At 38.3% G+C, this 16967-nt stretch overlaps 2 protein-coding genes across 2 annotated transcripts; one reads left to right on the plus strand and one right to left on the minus strand.

The window, feature by feature from the left end:
* Positions 1-273: 273 nt before the first annotated feature.
* LOC131778793 (cell division cycle 7-related protein kinase) lies at positions 274-7507 on the plus strand. Its single transcript, XM_059095242.2, has 9 exons — positions 274-605; positions 2297-2383; positions 2848-2977; positions 3554-3647; positions 3888-4030; positions 4508-4569; positions 4958-5312; positions 5910-6142; positions 6571-7507. Exons 1-9 carry the CDS (start codon positions 413-415, stop codon positions 7059-7061), a joined length of 1788 nt encoding a protein of 595 aa, XP_058951225.2. The 5' UTR covers positions 274-412; the 3' UTR covers positions 7062-7507.
* A 751-nt stretch (positions 7508-8258) lies between these two features.
* Positions 8259-14538, minus strand: LOC131778816 (uncharacterized). The gene is made up of 3 exons (XM_059095280.2): positions 14410-14538; positions 9611-10669; positions 8259-8753 (listed from the first exon to the last, which is right to left on the minus strand). Exons 1-3 carry the CDS (start codon positions 14498-14500, stop codon positions 8287-8289), a joined length of 1617 nt encoding a protein of 538 aa, XP_058951263.2. The 5' UTR covers positions 14501-14538; the 3' UTR covers positions 8259-8286.
* Positions 14539-16967: the final 2429 nt, after the last annotated feature.

The following is a 16967-nucleotide window of genomic DNA, read 5'->3' on the forward strand; positions in this document are numbered from 1 at the left end:
GTTTACCACGAACAAGTGTCCAAATATTTCCTTATCTCTCTTAATTTTTGTCTTTTGAAAAGAGTTGGTACGAGCAGCAGCAAATCATATGAAATTTTTCGAGCATTTTGCAAATCAGTGATAAACTTTTAAAAAAAGAATTTGGGTAACTTAGTCTTCTTTGTCACTCAGCTCGATACACCTCACTCCCACCCCCTCAAGATAAATTTTTTTCTCCCATAGTTCAACTGGGGAAAAATTGGCGGGAATAGTAAATCCCTTGGCGTCCAGTTCAGTTTAATTGTCGTTGTTGAGTTTCTTGATAGCATTTGATTCAAGAATGTACTATTTTTGATCACCAAATACGATAGATTAATAGATCTACGGATTGTACTGATACTTTTCACAGAAGGAATTATTATTTGTAATTACGATGGCGTTGGAAGAATGCAGAACTGAGGCAAGCATTGGAATAGAATTTTCGGAAAGCGACCATGATTCGACTATAGGCGAAAACACGAATTCCACTTCAGTAAAGACTGCTGCTCAGGGTGATAGTTGTTCACCGTCTGAGAAGCGGAAACGGAAACGCATTTCACCGCACTCGACACCAAAAGTAGCAGAAGGTAGGTTAAACACTAGATAGTTAAAATGTTGTTGAACAATGGCAAACGTGCAGAAGAGCTGTTCACCATCATAATTATATGTCAACATGGCTCAAATTTCACATTAATGCGGAAAAGAGCCAGTTTGGTACGCTCAAAATTACGCTCTCACAGCCTTGTATGGAGCAACTTAGCCGAAGCCAAACGAGCTGTTATGACACTGAACAGAAATATTCTCCATTTGGCTGCAACATGCATGCATCTATCATAAACAAATATCATATGAAGTTGACGATATGGAGATCAGTATATCACCTTCCTTTCATAGTAATTTGTTATGGTATCCGATTAACTATCTACCACAACAAACTTGCCACCGGTGGTGAATTGACTAAGTACTATACATATAAATAGACCTTCTCTTTTAAAGCAATTGCATCAATGTTGTTGAGTATTTGACAATTAAGTCTCATGGTGCCGTGGATCTGGCTCCAGTTGTTCAAGGGTTGGATAGCGCTATCCACTGGATAAAACTCTTTCCAATGGAAAATGCTACATGCTTTGCTATCACTTATCTGCCAGATAGTGATTTATCCACTGGATAACATTATCTGCCTTTTATACAACTGGACCCAGTACATTAGAAGTTCACATATGATGTCAAAATGTGGTTAGAACAAAAAATGGGAACACAAGGTTTAACCAAGTGTGACACTGATGCCCTTACCACATTCTTACTTCTTCTGTGATCTATTGTTGAACAGACACATGTACAAATACATGTAGAATCTATTTGTTTTATATGATAACAAAGTATCAGAGCAAATTTTTCTTAATGGCAAGGTCATCCATAAATTTGACCTCCAATAGATCATAGGTAAGAACTAATGAAAGTGTGTGTGTAATTCAGGTTCTTATATGTATATGCAATGTCACATATACAGTGTAGGCTTGAAGATATGAATTTTTTTAGAGAGAGAGATAAAAAAAATCTGGTTCTCACCTGTTGGCATCTCACCTGTGTTAAGTCAAAGAATTAAATTCATGCATTTAAGCACCAACAAATAATTTTGTTTACTGTGTGGACAAAAAAAAAATTAATCAAACTTGTAGTCATTTTTATACCACAAATAGTGAGCCAAAGGCTAACTTCACATGAAAATCATGCAGTTATACATTGAACAGCCTAGAACAGTTCATTCTGACACTGAGCTTTTGCAAACTTTATGAATTGATTGCCTACCACTTTCCATTGACTATTTGCACAACAAACTAGGCAATAACAGGAGTGTTGACATACAAACTTGCCTCTCTGCTCCTAGACAGACTATAAAACAAAGAAAAAGGCACAAAGTGTCATCAGATGAGTTGGGAAAAAACTCAACTGATTTAAGACTACATGTATTTCCTAGTGTTTCATGTATTTGTGCAGTATCCTCCAAAGGTGCTTAGTGTTCATATTATCACTAGTGTCTCTTTTAGTAAAAAACCATTTTCTACTTGAACATAATAAAAGCACATACAGACTGTATGCTCCAGTTAGAGGTGATTATGATAAATTCATTATTGAGTTAGAGGCAGCTCTTAGAGAGAGAATGAGTCGCAAAGACTTGAGACCAATGTTGTGAACATTGCTATAAACAAATATCATCATCCAGTTATTAGATTGCAAAACATTTCTTCTAATCTTACAGCACCAAATTTATTTCTAGGATTTGGAGATAGCAAAGCTGGAGAGCTTTTGAAAAAGATCCCAGAGCTTGAAGATGTATTCACCTTACTTTCAAAAGTGGGAGAAGGTAAATTTATGAAGCTTAGTTTTATCTAGTGTTTCTACATGTATGATGAAAAAATCATTTTCTCTTTCTTTCCCAATTTCTATTATATTCTTGCCAAAAAAAACTTGAAACAAAAACCTTGGTCAAGTGACAAGTTAAGTTTTTATCAACTATGATTTGCTGTTTAACTATCCACCATTACCAGATGATGTTTTTGTCAACTTGCATGAAGAAAGATGGATGGAGAGAGGAAGTGACATTCTTCAACATCACTTAATCATGCACATAGATGTATGAACCCTACCCTATTTGTACACAGCACAAGATTTTCAAGCTTTGAAAAGTACATTGTAATTTAACCCTTTTGGATACAAAATTGAGAAAGGTTGAAGACGAGTGTATCATTGTCGTTCTTCAAGAAATAGAGAAAGTTTAAATTTTATGTCATTTTCTTATATCTAAGCAGAAATTTTTGTATTATCCAGGTACCTTTAGTAATGTCTACTTGGCAAAAATGAATAGAATACCAGATGAATTATGTGCACTGAAACATATCATACCTACAAGTGGCCCAGGAAGAATTGAAAATGAATTGAAATGCCTTCAGGATATTGGGTAGGTTGAAAAGGTTACTTTTCAGCAACACAAGAAGCAAAAACTTACACGTGTCACCTAAATCACACTAATTCATGAATTACAATGCTTTACACAATATTATTATTTGTTCCATCAATTCCAAGAAGTGGCGGTGGGCCTTATCTCCTAACAGTATTAATGCACTCTAATAAGAGCAAAGAAAAGTAAAGTTCAAGGGGTATTTAATATAAAGATTCATTATTAATACATTTAATATAAAGCCAAATTCTTGGAGCCTACTCTACATGAGTTGTGTATGAAAATCTTGGAGGTGGAAGTGTGTAGATAAGGATTAGCTAGCACTTCTAACAAAACTCAAACAGAAGAAGGACTTAGACAACTGAAACTTCATGTACATGTAGATGCGTGATACCAATGCCTGCATATAAAATTAAATGGATAAGATTAGGTCTCAGAATCAGGTGATAATTAGGGCAACTAGGGAACAGAAAGCACAACAGGATGGATGAAAATACTCTGTATTAGTGCAGGCAATTATCCTAAACTAGAAAGCTACAGCTTGTTGTATTAATTTCTCTCTTTTCTTTTTTCCAGAGGTACTGACAATGTGATTGGAGTTCTATCAACTTTGCGAAGGGATGACAACATAGTTTTTGTTTTACCTTACTTTCCACATCAGAGTTTTCAGGTAAGTGCATAGTTAGTGGAATGAATAATTTCAACACAGCACTTTGATCATGAACTCAGTAACACACACATTTTGGTCTGACTTTGTATGTATTTAACACTGTATTCTACTAACTTTACCCTTAAGTATAGTTTGACCTTTTTCTTCTCTTTTTCAAAATAATGTATGTTTCTATACCAAGCTACCATACTAGTAAAATGAAGTTGTTATAAATTGTTTTTACCCATTTCTTTTTTGCAGGAGTATTTTCTTGAAATGAGTATGTGTGAAATCAAGGATTACATGAGAAACTTATTCATTGCCTTGCAAAGAGTTCATTCTTTTGAAGTCATTCACAGAGATGTGAAACCAAGCAACTTTCTTTACTGTAGAGATACAGGAAGGTGAGAGGAGACGTGAATGATTCAGATTCTTTTGGAGCAACTGCAGTTTTTAAGTTCCCTCTTCAGAAAAGTCGACAAATTCCACAGTTACCAGAGTCAAAATTTAAGTGTTGTACAGAATGAGGCTCCAAGTGACTGTTGATGCACCATCTACTTCTTCAGCACCATAGGGGATTACAAGATAATGTCTACAAAACAGGAATGTAGTTCTCTTTTCCATGAATTCTTCAGTTCATTGACATAGCTACAGGGCTCCATGTTTTTTTTTTCTCCATTTGTCAACCTAAATCATAAGATGGTCACAGTACATCATATAACCCTGTGCAAGGTAATATCAGTTTTAAAAAGTGACAATCACCTGGGGCTGGTCAAGTGTTTTAGGACAAAGATATAATAAACCTTTGATTGAACCCACTTCTATCTGTGAGTGTCAAATTTCTTGAACTAATTTTCTGCAACTGTGGCATTGAATTACAGATACAGACTTGTAGATTTTGGCCTTGCTATGAAGGTACCTGGGAGTTCTAATTCTCTTCTAGGTAAAGTATGTGTTTCATTTATGCATGTATTTGGAAGTCACCACCATATCCAGTTTCAGAAACATGCACTTGAATCAAGCACTGTCTCCATTTAAACAGCGGCATATCTGGAAACATAAATTGAGCCACAACCTAGTCTCATTTTCAAGAATTAGAAAGAATAGTAGTTATATTAGGAAAGATGTAATAATTAAGTTTGAATTTCATATTTTTAGTGTTCAAACAAATAAAGACTATACATTCCATGGACTTTAGTGCATAATGAGCCACAAGCTGACAATGATGCAGAGTGGACTGTATTGCACCTTTATTAAAATAAGCATCAAAATTGCAAGTAATTGCTAATGGACATAAAAGAAATGAAATTATTGTATCCCTTATACTTCAGACTCTCCTAAAGAACTATTGAAGAAACCGAAACGAGGCCACAATCAATCTCCCAAGAACACAACTCAGCCCAGACGTCGCAGCTCACGTTTGTCCCCTCAAACTGACAACAAGGACCAGCCAGCAAGTAAAGTTGCCGAGGAAGGTGTACTAAAGCCACGTTGTGTAAACTCAGCCAATTGGCAGTTTACCTATCAGACGAGAGACTTTAAAGTTCCAGCCAAAAATGCAACGTCAAATTTAAGAAGAACTTCCAATGAGAATTCAAAATCTAAGGAGGTTTCATTCAAGGCAGTACAAGTGTTGTGTCCCCTGCGACATGGCCCCAAAGAGGTTTGCACTGTTTGTATGGCAAGGTAAGTTACCAAACTTTTTTAGACTTGTTCTCTTTTTGGTGTCATCATTAAAATTGTTCACAAGAATATACATGTAGTTATTAATAGTTTCACCCTATTCCCAGGAACGATCAATATGTACATGTAGCTACTCCTAAAAATATTAATTAATCATTCACCGTCTTTCTGATTCTGTTTACTCACACGAAGCTTTGACATTGCTAATCTTCGCGTTATGCAGGACATCTGTTATATATTAACCTACATTGTGGTAATGGCCCACATTGTAGCTCAGCAAAGCGTCTCTGTGGCTCAGTGGTAGAGCTACAGGTTTTGACAAGACGAGAAGACATCTTTCTCTGCTATCAATATATTTTTAAACAGAAACACAAACTACAGGTTAGGAACAAAATCAGTTTTGGAAAAAAAGGTTTGGCCTTGTCTAATACCAAGGTCAGTTTTGAAAGGCATAATGTACATGTATAAGAAGATATGTTATACTAATTCACAGTCCTTAATTCAATGATGCACATACATTGTGACGGTGGGAGTTTTAATTCGAAAGTAGTCTGAACTCTCATATTTCAGTGACAAGACGTAAATTTAAATTTGTTGCAGGGGTCATCAAAACACTCCACGCGCCGGTACACCAGGATTTCGCTCCCCTGAAGTATTACTCAAATACCCTCACCAGTCCACGGCCGTGGACATTTGGTCAGCAGGGGTCATATTTCTTTCCATACTTAGCGGTAGATACCCTTTTTTTAGAGCGTACGACGACATGACCAGCTTGGCACAAATTATGACTTTGTGTGGAACCGATGCTGCCACAAGAGCAGCTTTCAAATTGGGTAAGAAAATCTTGTTAACGAGGTTGTTGTTACTGTGTTGGTTAAAGCTGTTACTTTAACTGGCTGGAAAACGTTAGTCCTGTTTCAGTGTACATGTAATTAAATTCCGATTTTAAAGCAGATGGCAAAACCTGATCTTTTGCCGTCTCTTTGTGTACGTGTACTCTTTGATTGCTCCAAAGAGAAGATGTACCTTCCCCAATAATAAAAGATCTCTCCTACTTTTTGTTAAGTTTACTTTGGGATCAGACAAAAAGCATGATCAAGGGCAGTTCTCGTCGTTCGCATCATTCTTCTTTTACTCTCACTTGTGTGTGATTTAAGATTATTATCATGTTTTGAGTTAGAGTCACAGATTAAAGTTACTTCAATTTTCTTAGCCGTGCTTGTTACTTTCGCTCGTAAAGTCTTATCAACATTCCTTGCAGGCAAGGATCTTCATTGTAGCGCCGAAAGTCCATGTGGAAACCTTAAAATACTTTGCACAAGACTGCGCAGTCGCGCTAGCAAAGAGCCAACCGTGAAATGCTGTGTGAAACAGTGTAGTCGAGCAGACACGGACCAATCAGCTCCTGCAAAGCGCCGTAAAAGAAGATCGACTTCTCCGTCAAGCTCTCAAACAGAAACACCCGTGGTTTCAAATCTGTGGCATCGACGCTGTAAGATATGTCAAAAACAAAATCCATATTGTTGTATATCGATTGAAACTGACAAAGAACTCACTGTTAAAACTAGTGAGCAATCGGACGTTTTTCGGCCCATGCATGTCGACGGCAGTGAATGTGACTGTACCTGTTGTAAATGTTGTTGGACGATTGAAGACACTGCATATGAGCTTTTGGAGAGATGCCTTGATCTTAACCCGCATACTCGTATCACTGCAGCGGAAGCTTTGGAGCATCCCTTCTTAAGGGATTGATCGTATTTTTTAGCGCATCCGAAGAATAGCTATCTGTGCGACAATTTGCTAAAGTAGTTATGCCTGAGTACGTTTCTTTTCACCTACTTACACTCACACATCTACTGCCAAATGTAAACTGATCACTTAGGTTTTATGAACTTGTATCATGCGCTGCACGCCAACACTCATGCGCTGTCCGCAACAGAAAATGTCACCGGAAGTTATATTTGTAGAAACTCTGACATAAGCGAGACTAAAAACCCTGTCTCAAGTGGCTGTGTGCTATTGGAACAGCAAAGCGCTTTTATTTTGCTATTATCCCATGTACAGTCGCACAAGAACAGGTCATAAAATAAGCGAAAAGTTTCGAATCGAAATTTAAATATGAATTTTTAAACTAAAGTGAAAGATTATATTCATACACATGTACAGTATTCATTTTAACAATAACCCACTACGTGTACGTAAACTTCACAAGGATTCATTCGTAAATTATATCTGCTTTCCGAGATTCTTACGCAAGAGAGAGTGTGGTGTTAACACAAGAACTTTATTGGTTATAATAAGCGAGAAATTATGGATTATGAAAGAGAAGGTATGGTTGAACAAGGACAATTTTAGTGCGAATGGTTTACTCTAGTGTAAAGACAATGTATATAAATTGGAAATAAACCACTCTGTAGCACTTGGGTGTTAGCGGTGTAGTTGCCTCCTCTGAATTATACTGAACTTATTGTACAAGCAAAACTCACAAGCGAGGGTCGTAGGTACTGTTATCAAATATTAAGTTGGACACTGCTGTTTCGAGAAAGGTTCTCTGAAGTGCGCGCGACAAAGCTGAAAGTCAACGTGTGTAGTTCTCGTGTTACTGTTCCTTGACCTCAGGATTTAGAAATTTGACAAAAAGTCATTGTGAGGATGAGCCACCGCGTTTTTTAATTTATTAATTTACTTTTTTTATTTTACCTTTTAAGATTCATTGATTCCCAGATACCCAGATTACCTATCGAGATTGTCGCGTGCACTTTTGTCCTTTTTTCCGACGACCTTTCTTGAAACAGCTGAATATCAAGGAAGCAAGCACTATTTTTACATCAACCCTGATGTGTTAGTCACGGAACAATGGGTACACTGAAACCAATCGATTTGAACGAAGGGTCTTTAAATTTTACTCATTACTAGTGTAGGAGTAAGGAGGCTAGTGGAAGGAACGTGTTTTGCCTTTGATCGCGTCTCTAAATAGCTAAAATCGGAACCGCTTAAGCTTAGCCTCGTCTGACTGAAGCTTCTCCAAGTAGTTCTCAATAGCCGTTAGAGCAAATGCCGTCTTCTTTGCAACAAGTTTGTTCCTTTCCAAAGCCTCTTGTATCTTCTCTTGTGCCTCTCTCTCATCTTCCATTTCCCGATCCGTCTCCTCGCTGAGTTCCTCCTCCGCAGAGGCTAATTCATCTCTTAGGGAATCCACCTCTTGTGAGATTGAGCTTCCTGTCTCCTCTTCGTTGCGAAATCTCCTCTCTGCCCGATCAATCGCCAAGACTTTAGCGCCATCGAGCTTCGTCAAGATTCGGTTGGTTGCCAGGAGCTGTTGGTAGAGGGTGACATCACTGTATTTTGGAAACTGAGGAATCTTTGAGCGAAGTATTCTGGAGGCGTTAATCGTATGAATTACTCCGAGCTTTTTCTCGATGTTGTTCAGAGCTGTTGCAGCTTCTATAATCACAGAAAACACATGAAGAGGTTAATTAGAAACTAGTGTGGAGACAATAGGTTTTACTGGGAAATCCTGACACCGCACACGACAATGAGATCTTTTAGACAATTCTTAATTGTCATTTAGTTTTCACTCATCCTCGAGGATGGGTAAGAGGGATCTGCTGGCCCCGTTTCAGTGTGGCACTTACTTGTCTGGCGCCTCTTCTGTGGCGGAGGCGGAGTTTAGATATTTTATAAAGAGGTTAAGAGGTAAGACTATCATTCAAGGCACGTTTCTTCAAATGAAGATGAAAGTGTTACACCTGCACAAGTGTCTCGACATATCATCAAGGCAAGCATTGATTCTGGACCGACACCAGAATGGTTTACGGGAGAGGTGGCAGGGGCAATTTACATCAGAGCCTCCAAACGGATCCTAAACAGGGATTAGCAACATTATGAATAAAGCCATTCAGCCGATATGTCACTTGACCTGATCCATCACCCGTGGCACCCACTCAATTTGTTAACGGTGTACAGAGGAAAAATCATAGAGATACTCTAAATTTGTGCAAACCCTGAAAAGTTAACTAACTGTTCCACTAACAGCCTGTTATCCGTACATTAATGCTTTGTGTTACCCTTTAGCACGTAAATTAAACATGAAAAGGTCAAGATCAATCAGTCACATCACCAGCAGTTTGCGTTGGCTGGCAATCTTGAGACGAGTGGGGAAAGTCCCAATATATCATTGGTCACTGAATGAACATTTTCGTGCCGGGAGCCCTTCTCCTGATGAGAGATTTAAGGGCTTTGGAAAATAAAATAGCACGTGAGGTGAAAATTTCGCGACATAACAATTAAGTGTCACTTACTTCGTGCCATTGCCAATCTGTTGGTTGCGTTGGTCTTCGCTTGTCTTGCCATTGCAAGCGCCTGTTTAACTGTAATGCCAACTTTCCTGTGGACATTACTTGTCAGCTTTCTCACCATCTTTAGGTCTTCCTGAAGATCTTCCATTTTAGCTCTGAATTCTTTTCTGACGTCGTTTAGTTCCATGGTTGCCTGTTTTTCCGCCTTCAGGACGTTGGTTCTGATATTTCTTACTTGAAAAAGGAGTACGGGATCGAATGGCAGCTTCTCACTTCCGCTGTTTCCTTCTCCTTTTATAATAGTTCTTTCAGGCTTATCACGAGCTGATTCTGACACAACCTTGGCGACATTCGCTCCTTTGACATCTTGTGGAAGTCTCATTCCACCATAAGAGAACTGAAGTTCACCGCTTCCTTGATCTCTAGATGCTCCTGTATTCTTACTTGCGAATTCTGGCTCGTTTTTAGAACCAGTATCTAATTCATGTGTGACTCCTTCAGGCTCACTTGAACTCTCTGCAGTTTCAAATGTAGACCAACCACTGGATTCTGTTTCTGAACGAATTGCGCTTCCAGATGCAGCATCCCTCACCTCCTCGCCAGATTGACCGTCACCAATTTTCTCTTCCTTTCTACCTATCTGGTTGAATATGTTGCGAAGAGTTACTCTTGTAATACTGTGCTCAGGTCTGCGTTCATATCCGTTTTCATCTTGGTTAACTATCCCTTTTCTTGAATCTCCTTCCGTAGCTTTGGTTGTGGCTCGCGCTTTCAGTAGCATAATTTGTCGCACACGAGGTGAAGAGATCTCGTGGCTTTCGTCGTGCTTGTTCTTATTGCCTGATTTAGTGTAAGCCAATTCCACATCCCCTCCCGCATTTTCATCTTTAGGTCCACTCTTATCGGTCTCCAAAAGGTCAATGGAAGGTCCTGTGTAACTAACCTCTTCGTTGGCAAAAGGCCGTGGTCCTGTTCCCGAAGTAAAGGCAAGTGACTGGGACTGCAAGTCGCTTTCGAAATCCTTTCCGAACAGCTTTTTCAGTCCTTCCGATCTGGTGACACCTAAATCAAAGAACACTGTGGTCATTATAGAGATATTAGGCCAGTTATAATCTTAATGCAAAATTAAAATGTAAACTGAAAAAAAGAATTGGTTCTAATATGTTATCATAGGTGTTGCAAGCACAAAAATCGATACAATACGGATCGAGAGACTCGTTTCCCTGCTCAAACCTTTTCCCGTTAGGGCAAAAGAGAGAATTCTCTTTTCCTTTCTTCTCTTTTTTGCATGAATTTTTTCTTCACCGAGTCTTGAGAAGAATTTATGCGACATTAAGGGCTGATTTAACTCACGGTGCGAGCATAACTACAAAGGTATACTGCGCCAATCTGCAGCCTATTTCTTAAATCATGAGCGGCTTTTTGGATAGATGTGTTGGCTGTGGTTTGGTGCGTTGTGTGATTGGTGTAAGAAAAACTCGCGCGAAGTTTTGTACCAAACAGATGTAACATTCAACAAACCTCACCGTTACCGCATTTATCCACGCCTAATATGTCGTTTTGCTTTTAGCTTTGAGTTTCTATTGAGTCTTGTGATTTTACTTTCATAAACTTGGAATTGCTCAATTTCTGCGATAATAAATTGGTCCAAGATTGCAATTATGAATAATTAACTGCTTTTTGCTTTTTCGTATGTTATTACCACACTCTGGTTTGCTTTATGGAGTATCAGTCAAAGACCATAATTACCAGAGTACATTCTCTAATTTTTATAAGCATTAGTCTTTAAGGCGGACTGTCAATAGTTTCTAAAAACTGAGAAATTAGCCGGCCAATTTTTTCAGTCAAGTTTGTCCATCGCTATCCTCGGTGACCTTCTTCATTCTTAATCATCCTCGTTCCTTGCTTGGAGTATTGTTTCCATCCTGGAGTGCTTTGCCACACTAACATGCTATTTTATGAAAATTCAAGTTCCTATCAGTTTGAGGTTGATTTTATTTTGATTCAAAGTGCTGTATCTTTTAGAACAAGATCTTCAATACCAGTGTCACGGGAGGTCATCAAATTTCCTCGGGAGAACATGGTACCTGCTGTTAACCTGTGAAGCAAGCGTGGCCTCTAAGTCGTGTTCAAATGAAAAAAAATCAATGACATGGTTAACAGTAATTTCCTTTTTTTTCTTTTTTTGACGCTCATTAGACTTCAAAGTGACTCAGTGTTAGAGCGACAGGTGAAGTATACTTCAGTATAAACTAAGCGGTGCATCGGAAAGCTGTGTAGTCGTTAAAGAAAAAGCTATTGCTGATCTTTAAGCTTATACCATTATCACTTTGGGTTGGTTCTTGAGGTAAAATTTAGTGGTAGCTCTTATTTTGAATGAAACTAGCTGAGACTCATTGTGCATAAAAAAAAAGAGTTATAACAATCACATTTTTTTCAGAGTTGAACTAGCAGTCATCAAAGAAAAGACGAAGCTTATGAATGTTTAATGAAAATTCATGAGTGAAGACTGACTCAAGGAATGCGTTCTGTTTTACACGTTTGTTTTTCCGCACTATTGTATAGAGAATGAGAACATGAATTTTTACTTCAAATACATTTGTATAGGAGTTTCTTGAAGTTATTTCCTTAATTATTACCTACGAGTGCAAGCTGGGGTAGAAAAATAAACTAAGACTTTTAAAACATCCATTGACGGAAAATTGAATTTCATAGAAATCATTTCTAAATTACGTCGATGACAAACTGAAGATTTCACAAACTGGGTTAATAAGGTTTAGTGTACTCTATTTTATATACTGTGGAAATCTAAAAAAGGAAAGAATAAAACCAGGTGATAAGCAAGTTATTCCTTAACGACCTCGACAATGCTTTGTCTCACTATAATACAAAGTAACTTTTTCACTGACTTTTCACGCCCTTATCAAAGAAAATTTAGCTTGTTTATCAAAGATAAGCTTGGTTTGATGCTACTCTGGTTTAAAGATTTAATTAATGTAACCGAGAAGTTACAATTCATAGACCCAACGTTTTGACAATCCTGTCTAGTGCCTTCATCAGGGGTGATCGCTGTAAAAAGAGGTCCTTTTATACGCTCACGCTGTTTTTCTGACGGGGCGTAAATAGGCGTCAGGAAGTAAGCCGCCATCATCACGATTTGAAGGAGCGTGGGCAGAGTTAATATGCCAAGCTTCCAAACAAAGGTGCTGGTGGTAAACGCCGATTAGTGGTGATAATCTTGGACTCATCCCACCCAATTGTATGGCTGGTTAGGCATGTGTGCTCCGATAAAGCTGAATTTTCTTTTTTGCAAAAAAAAAAAAAAACGCTTTTTGACGCTCTTTCAAACGTGTACCAAACTGGTTTGTCCGATATACCCGTTATCACAGTCATTGCAAGGAATAGAATAAATAGCGTCGGTTCGTTGTTCTTTCGTAACAAGATCCTTGGGTTCGGCAAAAAATATGCCCCAAAGTTTGAAAAGGTTTTTGAGCAACTTTAAAGTTGTGGCTACATGCTAAACAAAATAAATTTGTTTTCCCTCTCACCGATCCCAGTTGAGAGGGAACATTTTTCAAGGCTTAATTCAGATTGAAACTTAATCTTTAAAATGTTTACGTAGGTTTCCTAGAGGTCTATCTAGTGCGTTTATGGGCTAAATTTTTTCATCGATGACATTAAACAGTTATATTCTGCTTTTGAGTTGCAAAATACGTGCTTGAAACTTCAGCCCGTACCATATAGCATCAGAGACAACATTGAACAGAATGGGCGGCAATATAGCTGAAAAGGCCGTATATAAAGGTTGAGGAATCGTACCTTGATTACAATAAGAAAATTTTAGCCAAGAAAATTCAGTTCGTAAACATGTCTTAGTAGAATAGCAGGAAGAGCAGTCCAACCTTTTTATGCACAAATGAATAAAGGGGGTAAGTTTCTTAAGAAACTATGGTGCTGCGTCGGTGGGAGAGTATAACAAGGTAATTTGGTGTTAATAAGAGTTAATAAGTTGGATAAGTAATAATTTGGAGTTAATAACGTAAATTGGCCACCGCAAAGAGTTTCAAAGCTGACGTTTCGAGCGTTAGCCCTTCGTCAGAACGTAAGCCCTTCGCTCTGACGAAGGGCTCACGCTCGAAAAGTCAGCTTTGAAATTCTTTACTGTGGCCGATTTACGTTATCAACTCAGTTAATGATACCAAATAAACTTTTCACGCACAGTCCAGCTATGCATTTCACGCTCCTTCCCTCAGGGCTACATGCAACTTAGATTCAAAAGTGATTTCCCATTAAGAGCTCAGTCGTTTGAATAGTATAACTTTTTGGCAGGTGAAAAAGACCTGTGCAGGTGTTGGGAAATTGGACACTTTACAGTTTGTGACGACGAGGAACTTTGATACCTGGTAAACTTAACGACTAACACATCTCAAGGGGTAACCTGTTGTTGTGGAATGTAAATACAACATTTCATTCCAGCTCTGATCTGTAGTCTACTTAGAGCTAAATAAGGCTGGTCTTATTATATTCGCCTCTTTTGGAGTGATCGTGAACGAAACGTGCAAAGGGGTGAGGAAAAACACAATGCTATTGTCGTTAAGTTTTGCGTTAAGTCTTAAAAGTTTTGAAAAGTGTGCTTTTACTTTTGCAATGTTAACTGAAGTTATGGCTAATTATAATTAGGTTCCACTCGTCAATACAATGTCACTTCTTCGCTTCCTACTTTCTTTTCGGAAGATCATGTAACGCTTCAATAGTTTAAAATTGACTGAAGATACAATTACAAACAATAACTATTTACTTACTTGGCGACGGAAAGGAATTGGAACACCTTACGGCGATGAATTGTATTTCAACAATCAAAGCCAACGCTAAAATAATTTTAACGATAGCCATCTCTTTCTTGACTTTGACGGTAGTAGCTACAAAGAGGTTTTTGCCCGAAGCAGTCTAAGTTGTCTACGTTTGACATGTTTGTGCGAGGATGACTCAAATCTTCGAGCTCGTCATCAATGGGGTTGGTTCTATTTCAGACATAAAGGGTGTCTAAGCTGTCTAATATTACACTGAGGTATTGACGCGCTTTTAGCAAACAGTTTTACCATTGCAATGGCGTGGTAATTTGCACTTTGTTTCAAGACTACCTAGAAATTTCCAAGTTCATGCATTTGGTAAGTACTTTTAATCGCGACACACATGTGTCCTGTACACTTTCCTTAACTTTATACAAACATGTGATTTTTCAATTCGTATTCCCAAGGATGTCAACATAATCTTTTGTTCCGCCACTATTGTTTAACGTACCGACTCATTTTGTAGCCACGCTCTATTAGGTGTTTCTTTGTTTGATTCATCGCCTAAGACGCAATACAAAAGGCCAACTTGTCTCATGATGCAACTTCTCATTTGACTCGAAATTTCTTCCGGTATAGAAGGGTTGGCTACATTTATCAACTTCAGCTTAAGCTAAAAATGAACAAGATCTATACATATATATGTCATCTTGGAAAAAAGACTCACATTTTTTAATTTTTCTCTTGGGATCAACACAGATTTTTGGTGCGTTGAGTAAAGTAATCAATTTTGGGCAATTTTGGGTGTGCCTCGTTGCCGCACCATTTAAATAAAGATCAGTTAAAATATTTTTCAGCCAGAAAGAAATAATTTTTCAGCAACCTTACTTTATAATTTATATAGTGCTATGAATTAAAATATGCAACCCCCAATAAATAAAAACACAAAGTTCTTGAACAGAAATGTTTCTTTGATGAGCGTTACATTAAACCTTTCATAAGGTGGTCACTTACAGTCACAACTAACAGACCAGACTCAGAAACTCTCTCCAGGTTAAACGTAATTGTCCTTACAAGTGGGAAAGTTTAGTCGATAAGTAAATTTTGAGAAGGCTACCAATCTACGCAAGGATCATGGGGTAGAATTTCTAGTTGATCTTATGCGAAAAGAATGAATATTCTGGGATGAATTCCACTCCATGACCCTGTGGATTGATTCCTGCCACGACCTAGAGCTAACATTCCTCAGTAAGGTCTTAGTCCTTAATTTAGGGAAGTTAGTCTTTGACTTCTTGCACTAAGTTAAACATAAACGATTACCGTACGTTGTTTGAACAACTTCAATACCAAAACCTTTTCGATTGAATGTTCTAAGAACACACAACTGCCTCATTGTTTTCACAACTGTGCTTCGGGCATAAAATTGGACATAGGCCACTTCCAAGTTCTCGCGGCTCAGTGAACTGGTACCGAAATTACGGCGTGAGGACGAGGCTTGGTGCGAAGTCGCCCTAATCGGAAGTGGCCTGTTAAGCACGCTTTTTCAGTGTTTTTAACCCCGATGCGCAAATTACTCTGAGGAGCCTGGTACTCAAGTCGGTGACGTTATAAGGGACGTCAAAAATTTCCAGACGATTGTTGATGACTTCCGGTCAGGTTGTCGAAATATGAGGCAATGTCGCTGACGTTTGTTACTATCCTTAACAGGACTACCTCCGATCTCACCGTGCCATTTATCATGCGTTAAGGAGGCCCAAAGTACAGCTTTGAATGGTTTGCTCATCTGACACCACCAAGACGGAATTTTTATCTTACCTTTTGGCTTATGAGCATTCCCTCATAAATAATAGGAGAGAACATGGTGTTGCATCTTTAATGCACCTCATAACTGTCTTTGTGTTTATCTATGCTAGTCATTTGTTTGCCAGATAATGTAGTCTAGGGGTAGATAGCACGTAAGCCACATCTGATAGTGGGGGGGGGGGGGGGTCTAGGGAGCAAGAACTAAGAGGAGTTTATTTGATGACATATTTTGAAAACTAGAAAGCGATACAGCACCAAATTTACTCAATATTTAGAATTACGAGTCGGTACTCAACAAAATGTAGGCTCGTAACTGGTACTAAGAGCTTATACTATTGTGGCACTCGGATTTCATCCCTTTTTATTAAATCAAACCGCCTATTCTCGTTCAGCGAACAAGAATAGACGGTTTAATTCGCCAACAACTAAGTTTCTTCCTTTCTGAAAACTGTGAACTACTCTTTCTATCTTAATTTTGAAGAAATTTCATACAAAAAAATTCAAGAGTGGTATTATCTTTGATTTTCTCGCTTGATCTGTCGTAGCTCAGGCTTGTTAGAAATTACAAGTCCTTCAACAGGTAGTGTTGATAAGATTGACTTAGACTATAACTAGTTCGTTGCTGGCAATCTAAGCATAACGAGTAGAATCTCCAGTTAGAGGCATTCAATTTATGAATCCGATGATGGCTGAACGGTCTGTTTCCCAAAAAGCAGATTCGTCGACAGAAGGAGCATCTGAACTCTTGTTGTCTAGTTTTTCTCGCT

Source organism: Pocillopora verrucosa, chromosome 4, assembly GCF_036669915.1.
Source record: "Pocillopora verrucosa isolate sample1 chromosome 4, ASM3666991v2, whole genome shotgun sequence".
In the NCBI taxonomy this organism is placed as follows: domain Eukaryota; kingdom Metazoa; phylum Cnidaria; class Anthozoa; order Scleractinia; family Pocilloporidae; genus Pocillopora; species Pocillopora verrucosa.

Excerpts from the sequence above, each read along its gene's own strand:
- LOC131778793 (XM_059095242.2), top strand. The coding sequence starts at position 413 with ATGGCGTTGGAAGAATGCAGAACTGAGGCAAGCATTGGAATAGAATTT. Across the intron at positions 4,031-4,507 it reads TACTGTAGAGATACAGGAAG|ATACAGACTTGTAGATTTTG; the intron begins GTGAGAGGAGAC and ends ATTGAATTACAG. Across the intron at positions 5,313-5,909 it reads TGCACTGTTTGTATGGCAAG|GGGTCATCAAAACACTCCAC; the intron begins GTAAGTTACCAA and ends AATTTGTTGCAG.
- LOC131778816 (XM_059095280.2), bottom strand. The coding sequence starts at position 14,500 with ATGGCTATCGTTAAAATTATTTTAGCGTTGGCTTTGATTGTTGAAATA. Across the intron at positions 10,670-14,409 it reads CAATTCCTTTCCGTCGCCAA|GTGTCACCAGATCGGAAGGA; the intron begins GTAAGTAAATAG and ends TCTTTGATTTAG. Across the intron at positions 8,754-9,610 it reads CAGATTGGCAATGGCACGAA|AAGCTGCAACAGCTCTGAAC; the intron begins GTAAGTGACACT and ends CTGTGATTATAG.